General features: G+C 40.6%; 2 protein-coding genes across 2 annotated transcripts in view; one reads left to right on the top strand and one right to left on the bottom strand.

The window, feature by feature from the left end:
• cdr2l (cerebellar degeneration-related protein 2-like) overlaps nt 1–5777 on the top strand; it is an 11304-nt gene extending 5527 nt beyond the window's left edge. The window contains exons 3-5 of the mRNA XM_032538217.1: nt 2134–2282; nt 2604–2768; nt 3100–5777. Of these exons, the coding sequence (XP_032394108.1) occupies nt 2134–2282; nt 2604–2768; nt 3100–4042 (1257 nt within the window). The 3' untranslated portion in view covers nt 4043–5777. The remainder of the gene's footprint in view (nt 1–2133; nt 2283–2603; nt 2769–3099) is intronic.
• The window catches only part of arhgdia (Rho GDP dissociation inhibitor (GDI) alpha), a 14739-nt gene continuing 9909 nt past the window's right edge, over nt 4951–9780 (bottom strand). Inside the window, exons 3-6 of the mRNA XM_032538219.1 lie at nt 8807–8890; nt 8145–8221; nt 7933–7996; nt 4951–6620 (exon numbers count right to left, since the gene is read on the bottom strand). Coding sequence (XP_032394110.1) covers nt 6418–6620; nt 7933–7996; nt 8145–8221; nt 8807–8890 — 428 coding nt within the window. The 3' untranslated portion in view covers nt 4951–6417. The remainder of the gene's footprint in view (nt 6621–7932; nt 7997–8144; nt 8222–8806; nt 8891–9780) is intronic.

Here is a 9780-nt window from a genome sequence, read left to right as displayed (position 1 = left end):
AAAAAAAAAAAAGTCATAGTATAGTAGGTTGAAAAAAATGATATATAGTATGTCGGAAAAAAAGTCAAAGTAGTGTGTTGAAAAAAGTCGTCATATAGTAGGAAAAAGTTATAGTATAGTATGTCAAAAAAGTCATAGTATAGTGTCTATGAAAAGTCCAAAAAGGTATGTCATGAAAAAGTCATAAGATAGTATGTTATTTGATATCATATGTCAAAGAGTTAAAAAATAATTAGCTACTGTTGGTAATCAAACTCCCAACCTCAGGTACCCTAGTCAGTCGTCTGACAGACTGAGCTAAAGAGCAAGTCATAGTATGGTGTGTTGTAAATTTCTATAAAAAAGGCATAGTATTGTATATTGAAAAAAGTCATAGTATAGTATGTCAATAAAGTGATGAAAAAGTCATAGTATAGTTTGTCAAAAAAAGTTATACAAAAGTCATAGTATAGAATGTCAAAAAGGTGATAAAAAGTCAGTTTTTAGTATGTCAAAAAAAGTGATAAAAGAGTCATTATATAGTATGTCAAAAAAAAGTGAAAGAAGTCATAGTATGTTGAAACAAATGATAAAGATCTTGGTATAGTATGTCAAAAAAAGTGATAAAAAATACAAGATATTGAATTAGGAAAAAGTCGTAGTATAGTATGTCGAAAAAAAGTGATAAAAAAGTCCTAGTATAGTGTGTTGAAAAAAGTTATTAAAAAGCCATAGTACAGTATGAGGAAAAAAGTCCTAGTATAGTGTGACTTTCCTCTGGACTTAATAAAAAAATGTAGCTATCGTTGGGAATCAAACTCCCAACCTTAGGCACCCCAACCAGTCTTCTAACAGACTGAGCTAAGGAACAGGTTATAGTACGGTCAGTTGTAAATTGTTATAAAAAAGGCATAGCATAGTCTGTCAAAAAAAAGTGATATATTATGTCAATAAAGTGATAAAAAAGTCATAGTCATGTATGTTGAAAAAAGTGATAGTATAGTATGTTGAAAAAAGTTATACAAATGTCATAGTAGAGATATATGTTGTTGATATATGTGTTGAGAAAAGTGATAGTATAGTATGTTGAAAAAAGTTATACAAATGTCATAGTATAGAATGTCGAAGAAAGTGATTAAAAAAGTTATAATATAATTTGTCAAAAAAAAGTGATAAGTAAGTAATAGTAGTTTGGAGAAAAAAATCATAGTATGTAGAAAAAGGTTATAAAAAAGTCATTGTATAGTATGGCTAAAAAAAGTCATAGTAAAATATGTCTAAGAGTGAAAAAAATCATTGGATAGAATGTCGAAAAAAGTGATAGTATAGTCTATAGAAAAAAGTGATAAGTAAGTAATAGTAGTTTGTCAGAAAAAAAGTCATAGTATGTTGAAAAAAGGTCTTGGTATAGTATATCAAAAAAAGTCATATTGCAATAGAAATAAGTCACAATATAGGTTGTTGAAAAAAGTAATAGTATAGCATGTTGAAAAAAGTTATAAAAAAGTCATAATATAGTATGTTGTAAAAAGTCATAGTAAAGTATGTCGAAAAGACTGAAAAAAGTCATAGGAGAGAATGTCAAAAAATGTGATAAAAAAAGTCCTAGTATAGTTTGTCAAAAAATGTAATAAAAAGTGATTGTATAAAAAGTCATAGTATGTTGAAAAAAGTGAAAAAGGTCTTGGTATAGTACGTCAAAAAAAGTGATTTAAAAAAAAAAAGTCATAGTACGTAGGTCGAAAAAAGTGATATATAATGTCGGAAAAAAGTCAAAGTAGTGTGTTGACAAAGGTTATAAAAAGTCACAATACTTAGTATGTCAAAAAAGTCATAATATAGTGTCTATAAAAAGTCATGAAAAAGTCATAGGATAGTATGTTATAATTTGATATCATATGTCATGTGTATTTTAGCGAAGTATTTCAGCTTCTCTGCTCGCTAGTTTTCTTATCACAAAACGTGGCGGTCAGTTGACTCAACATGTGGTTGTATTTTATTAACCAAATTGGAATTTCAGTTTTTTCAAACTGAGATACTCCTCAGTGCACCGTCAGGGGTAAAAGTACACCCGGTCTGGAATCAGTGCGTTAGATGAACAACTGCAGATGTATTTATCACCTCATTTTAATCCTAAACTTGTCTTCCTTGCAGTACCTGTCCAAGCAGTTGGAAATGTTGAGGGAGATGAACGAGCAGCATGCAAAGGTGTATGAACAGCTGGATGTGACGGCCAGAGAGCTGGAGATCACCAATGAGAAACTGGTACTGGAGAGCAAGGCCTCGCAGCAGAAAATAGACAGGTGATCATACACTGTAGCAAAATATGTCCGTGACAAGAATGATACTCCACATTTTTACGGAAACTAGACCAGCAACTATGGAGGACTAAACATTTTTGCTGACTTTAACAATTCATAATCGGGGATTGAAGTTCTTTACAAATCACATTAGTGGTCTTAATGCCAAAGATTTCAGTGGGTGCCTCTCCTCCTTCACATGCTTTATGTCGTAACAGTGGCTCACTGTGGATTTAGAGGAACGGTAAGCTCACCCAAGGGGGAATTAGGTCTCTGTAATAATGACATAACGAGCACTGAACAATCATTCGTGGGTGTGCACAGGTTGACGGGCACCATGGAGACCATGCGGGGTCAGGTGGACAGCCTGACAACTCGGGTGGAGGAGCTGCGAACTCTGGAGGAGCTGAGGGTCCGTAGAGAGAAGAAGGAACGGCGTAAGACTGTGCACTCCTTCCCCTGCCTCAAAGAGCTCTGCACTGCGCCAAGGTCAAACAGAGTTTCTATTGTAATGTACATTAGAAAAGAAACTATCAAGCATGCTATGCTGCACAAACTGAATCATGAGTGGACGACTCAAAAAGCCACCCGGGATGTGATTGTCCTGATTGGATGACGGTTCTTGCTATGGCAATAAATAAAAAAAACTCAAGACTTTGACCATATGACTTGGGACTTTAGGAAAGACTGGGTTTTATATTGCCTTTTAAAAGAATTCCCAAAGTGGTGCTCTAATTGCATGATTGTGCAGTTGTAAAGTATTTAACAAACTGTGCTTAAAACCCAGCACACCTAATGATGCACCGCGTCTTTTCATCAGGTACGAGGATGGTTTCCTGCTGGCCAACCCGGGCAGTGTGGACCTGGCTGAGAGTCAGCCAGTGGATGAGGAGAATGAGCGCCTGAGAGACATTGTCTCGTCCCTGCGCTCAGCCGTGGCCACAGAGCGGTCCCAGAGGGAGGGTGCGGAGCGCGAGTGCGCCACTGTGCTGCAGGAGTTTGAGCGTCTGGAACAGCGTCTCTTGGGAGCAGAGGGCTGCCAGCTGCGCGTCCAGGAGCTCGAGGCTGAGCTCCAGGAGATGCAGCAGCTGAGGAAGTCCAGGCTTTGTCTGATTGGGGGCATGGAAGACAGCCTGGAGACGCTGCTCCGCAACGGCCCTGAGACAGACACGCCAGAGGAGGGCGTAGGTCTGGAGGAGGGAGGTGAAGGAGGCGCTGGAGAGGCAGGGGACACGGGGCAGCAGGGAGGCCCAGTGAGGAAAAGCTGCAGCGACACGGCTCTGAACGCCATCTCGGCCCGCGACGCCTCAGGTAGGCGCCAAGGCAGCTACGCCCTGCACGCCAATGGCGTGCGCAAACGTGGCATGAGCATCCTGCGGGAGGTGGACGAGCAGTACCACGCCCTGCTGGAGAAGTATGAGGAGCTGCTGGGAAAGTGCCGGCGCCACGAGGAGAGCCTGTGCCACGCCGGGGTGCAGACCTCCCGGCCCGTCTCCAGAGACCCCTCCATGAAAGAGTACAGCATGGTCTGCGCGGGGCCTTCGACATCGGGTGCCGGTGCCGTTGCCACCCCTCCCACACCCCCGCAAACTCCCTCCACCCCAGAGGCCCTGGAGGGGATCAGCAGGCAGGTGGAGCAGGTGGACAAACGTCTCAGCCAGAACACGCCGGAGTACAAGGCCCTGTTCAAAGAGATCTTCTCCCGCCTGCAGAAGACCAAGTGTGACATTAAATCCACCAAGAGCAAAAAGAGTAACAAATGAGCAGGAGATACAACATGCACTGAAAACAGTGACCGCACAGAAAATATTTAATTTACCTCACTGTTTGGAAAGCTTGTGTTACATTTGACCACTCATGACTTAATGGGTGGAAGCCTGTAGTCATGGAGCTGGTTGATTAATGATGCATATTGTTAGCGGTGGACGGCTGATTAATCTGAAAGTGGAATCTTATATTTCATTACATGTATGGAAGATTTTTGCTGAAATGCCTTTTTTGGAGTGATTGTAATTAGAATTATTGTTTCTGTCCTAGGACAGTCTAGCGTGTGATGTCCTCGTAATTGAGATGTACTAATGCAGAAATAATTACTTTTTAATTAATAGTGAATAATTAAGCCAAATAATTCATATAAAAAGACCACTGGCTTTGAAACTACTTATGGCATTTGAAGCACATATCTGTCTAATAAACACTAAGTGCTAAATAAAGTTTAACGCCGGTATGAACTGAAATCGCACGCTTTTGACCAGCTTGAGGTTGCTTAAAGTGCTGAACGTGTATTTTGAATTTGTTGGATGGTTGACATCCTTCAAGACAGTTGCCAAAGTGTATTGTGCATTAAGTGTTTGATGGCGATTAGTTTACTTAGATGAACTTATAACGTATGTAGTGAAGGACATGGCGTCTGAAGCGACTCCTCGGTGGTGTTTTACAGCATGCAGGGCACTGATCCGTTTCAGGGATTCATTCCATCATCTCAGACATGACACCCGTCGGTTCTACGCTGCTGTGCTACCACATTGTCAGTTGTTCTTGTAGAAGGCCATACAAAATGTATTGTTGATTAAAAGAAAAAGCCTCCACCATGTTCTTTTTTTTCTGTTTTCAAATGTTGCAACAAATCTAAAGATACAGCATGTTGATTAAAACAGAACACATGCAAGCCCAGTCTGAACACTTTATTGTCACAGGAGATCAGTAATACAAGTTGCACACATTGAGTCAAACCCAAACCCACAGAGAAAAAAACATCAGTCCGTGACACGAGAGCTTAACGAAGCTGCAGAAACGGACTTCATTCCCATACTTCTGGAGTGTATAAAAAAAGACGTATGTCTGTCTGAGTGGGGCTGATGTCTCTATACTGATAAATGTCAATTACAGAAAACCTTTCACCTCACTGATGAGCACGTATGAGTGCTGCAGAGTCAGCGGGAGCAGCATGTGACTGTTAGAGACTGGAGGCACAGTCAGCATTGGAAAATTCTAAACTTGAGTAATACAAGGTGAGCAGTTCAACAGACCTTGGACATGCCTCTGGGACTAGAGAGGACACCAGGTGACAGACAACCATTACAACCTAAATACTCGTATTTTCAGTTCGGATATTTAGACAGCTACAATTATTGCAGAGAAAAAGATGTAAATAGAGCTAACGTGATCGACGGCAACACGTAATGGTTTAACAACCTGATCAAACCTGAAATAAAAAGGTGTTAAAAGTCCTTAGTCCTGATTCCCTGTCCATGTATTACCTATGGTTATAAAAACAGACACATGGTGGCCTGGCAAATATAATCTGAAGGCAAATGGCTTGATTACGTTGACTTTCTTCTTATGGGTTCTTGTTAAGGCCACATGGCTGCTAACCAGCCTGGCAAATTACCCTGATCAGGAGAGGAACAGCCACACCTACAGAGAGGTCACAAGGGGTCAGAGGTCATTCTGTTTCCCCCGTTCAGTCAGCAGACTTTGTAGGGTGCTAAATCATTTTTTTTTTTTTTAAAGTGGCCTGAATTCCAAATATTTAACCAAGGCCCTGGTACAAATAAATCGGCTCAAAGGCTTTAGGAGGGCTGTGTCCAGCAACGATTGCTCAATGGCCGTACAGTGGCCACGTACATCCAGCACTACTGCTACCTGTACAATGCTTCCCAAGGCAGGTCACGGTAATTGTACAAAACAATGTGATAAATGAAAAGGGGGAAGAAAAAGAAAGCGCTAAAGGCCAGTCAGAATCATACAGCTTATCACTTTTCCAAGAGCAGTTAAACGACTATTTTTTTTTGACTTTTTCTTTTTTCTTTTTATAAACAAACCATTACAGCAAAATCTGGATTGTGCACATTGCTTTCTCCATTTCTAAAGATGTAATACTTAACAGAAAAGGCAGGTGCAAACAAATGAAGAGTTGCGTTGGGAGGAATGATGAAGTGATTGGAATTTAGAAAAAAAAGAAAAGAATGGAAACTGTAAGAGCAGGTGGTCGATGGACGGAGAGAGCAAAAGCTTAAATCAACACGTAATCCAGACAGAAATAATGGAATGACAGCAAGGAAAAGAAAGAGGCAGAAGGCTGAGGAAGATGTCGATGGAAGATGGCAGGGGGGGGGGGGGGGGGGGGGGGGGGAGATCAGTCTTTCCAATCTTTCTTGATAGTGAGGCACCAATCCCAGGAGAGATGATCGTGTTTGTCGTCATCGGTGAACTTGGACTTGATGGTGTAGGTGCCGCGGGTCAGCATCCCTTTGGGTGCCTCCTCCATGGTGGTGAGGAACTCGTATTCCTCGTTTGGTCTGGGGCCGTAGCTGCCGACCATGTAGTCCGACTTGTCAACTGGACATTAGAGAGGCAAAGGAAAGGGAGTTGGAAGAAGCTTCTCGACCACATCTTCAATTCCATTTGCAAAACAAATACATTCAAACAGATTTGACAGCAGCAGAAATGCTCCCTGCTTATGAACATCAACCTATTCACTGAGAATAATTAAAGCGAACGGTCTCCACAGACAGTACGACCTGCTGCTTAATCATTCCACCAAGAACATGGAGGGCCTTTTTAAACAAGTCTGTCATATTGGAAAATATGCTATAAGCTAAGCTAAATGGCTGCAGCTTGATATTTACTGTACAGACATGAATAGTATTAAATAATGAACATGTTTTTGTTTCTTAGTGACTGATGGGTACAACAATCTTTGAAATCGGTCCAGTATTAAGCAAGATTGCTGCAGTCAGCAGTGGCGAAACAGGCTACTATTTAAGTTATTGGGCAATCGTAAAGCTTGTATTGACCTTCACAAAAGTGCTTGTTTTACCGCTGACAGGCTCAGATTGATATTCTAAGTGTCTGACAACATTCTGGAAAGGATTTCTAAGGCGGTCGACCTTTCTATTAAAGTAAGTTTGTTTTTTGTTTTTTGTTTTAAATTAAAAACATTTGCGAAATTGCATTCGCTAACCCAGCAGACTCCATGTCAATAAATAAAAGTGATTTTAGCATCAAAAATAATTCAAATTCAAAGTCGACAGAAACTAAATAAAACTATGAAAAGCCGTTTTGGTCCTCTTACCATTTTTCCAACCATCTCAACTCTAGTTTTGGTTGAAATAAACACATAGTTTACCGATTTACATGTGAAAATGCACACGATTTATACACGATAAAAGTATTGCTTTTTTAAATGGAGTCTGGTGGGTTTAGCGCTAGCGACTTTAGAGCAGTTTCTGGTTAAACAAAAAGGTCTCAAAGGTCTATCTGTGAAGGGTTACTTTCCATAATGTTATACAATGTTATACAAATACAAATCTGAGCCTGTCAGTGGCAAAACGAGCACTTTTGTGAAGGTAAATACAAGCTAGACAACTGCCCTATTAACTTACATTGTAGCTTGTCTTTCCGCTGCAAACTGTAGCGTTCTTGCCTAATACTGCACCAGCGTCAAAGATTGTTGTTGCCATCAGTCACTTAGACATGGGAAAGTAGGGGCTAGGTTGAAGAAAAAAAAAAAAAAAAGCTAAAAAGCACATTTCCCAAAATGTTGAATTGTTCCTTTAAGTCAGAGGATTCTTCTTTACGTGACAATTCCGTTCGAAATCCAATTTAGGAATAGAAGAGGATAAAAGAGAAATAATAGGGGCAGCCTTACGTTTTACTCCTTTCCTGAATGTTTGCTGAGTGTACTTCAGGCCTGACACAATTTCCTTGTTGACCTGCAAAAGGAAACATGCATCACATCCTGCTCAACAACAAAACAAAGATAGCGCACACTGCAGCTGCAGTAACATCATCACAACTCCAACAGTCTGAGACAGCAAACAGAGAGGAGTCCTGGGTTAGACAAGGACCGGACTCCCTCACCTTGAAGTTGATCTTTATTCTGTATTCGACTCCCTCCTTCAGCACAAATGGGTTCTTCTTGAAGTTTTCAAGGTCTCCTGGAAGGGAAAGCAGCACAGCATGAAAAGAAAAGTCAAGCAAGAGTGAAGAATGTCCAGATATACACTTCAAGATCAGTTTGGAACAGCATGAACGCAGCAACGCAACATTTACACAGGCTAAAACATATAATCTAAAAGGTTAACACATAAGTAGGGATTTTATGGTTAATTCTTACAAGAGGAAAAAAAATTACACTCTCAAAAGCAAAGTTGTATTTTGATTTTCAACACCCCGTAGTAATGATACTGGCCATCAGGTGGCACAGTGAGCCAAGCTCTGTGTAACCTATGTGGGGGGGGGGGGTGTAGAGCCATCAGGAAATGGCTCATTAACCCACTTACACAGGATTCATGTCATTACTAATGCCATTTGTACGCAAGGATGGGAGTGATTACAGTTTATAATTAATGTTACTATGAGCTAACTCTTCCAGTGTGTCCGCTGAAAGGAAAGACAGCTGCCTGTATGTAGGCTTCTGTCCATCTTTCAGATGGTAAACATACATGATCCCATGTTCACTGTAAAAAGCTGCTGTTGAGTTTTGATCCCGGACTCAAAAAGACCACGTGTGCGCCACTTACCCAGCAAGTCAAGGACTAGAGGGCCCGGAGCCGTTTCACATAACAGAGTCATACGCGTCACTTGGACGTTGGGGGCGCTGGGATCTGGGGGGGGGGGAGAGAAAGCAAAACACAAAATTAGGTTCAAGTCATAGCACCTGAGAAAAATGATGAGAATCCAATTGTCCAATCCAAGTTGAAGTATCTCATCATCCATTCTTTTTCATTTAAATTGTTTTGCTTTCAAATATATAATGAGTATTTTTCTTATATGGTCAATCACACACCTTGCTTGTTAAAACAGAATTACAATTTCAAACATATCAAACTAACAATAAAAACACTTCCGTACTTTCCTCCACTTGACTACAATAAACTGTCTAAGGGGACAGTAATGCCCCCTCTCTTCCACTCACTGCAACCAGGATGGTTCCATTTGCAACTGAAACCTTCGGAAAATGAGCTGTTGCTAATTCAATTTGTTTTGATTTTTTTGTTTATGGTAGTGCTGTCAAACAATTAAAATATTTGATTGCAGTTAAATAGCATTGGCATCAGCTGTGTGCTTGGCCATCCAGTGGACTGGATGTTCTGCGATGGTACTGTAGCTCAGTTCACAACGACTAAACATACAAGTCACTTTGGTCTTGTTAATGGAACCATTTTAAAAACTTTTCATTCAGAATCTTATTGGCATCCATTTCTGCGTCTCACGCTCGCCATCCACTCAGGACGTAACGTTACTACTCCTTTGGCCGGCTCGCAAGCCCAAACAAGTGTGTGTGGCGTGCCGGTTTTGTTTCCGGTCTAGCTCGATCCGGTGTGGTGTTCAAATTTTTCTAACATTACTAGTTGTTGCGACAGCATGTGAAAAAAACTAAAAAGTTTGCTAGGCCAAAAAGAACATTGAAGGTCCCATGACACGGTGCTTTTTGGATGCTTTTATATCTGTCTCTTTCCTGAAATTCAGCCTTGGTGCAGAATTACAGCCACTA

Source organism: Etheostoma spectabile, chromosome 15, assembly GCF_008692095.1.
Source record: "Etheostoma spectabile isolate EspeVRDwgs_2016 chromosome 15, UIUC_Espe_1.0, whole genome shotgun sequence".
NCBI lineage: Eukaryota > Metazoa > Chordata > Actinopteri > Perciformes > Percidae > Etheostoma > Etheostoma spectabile.
Note: the sequence above shows the minus strand (reverse complement) of the source record. Positions and strands in the feature narration are given on the sequence as shown.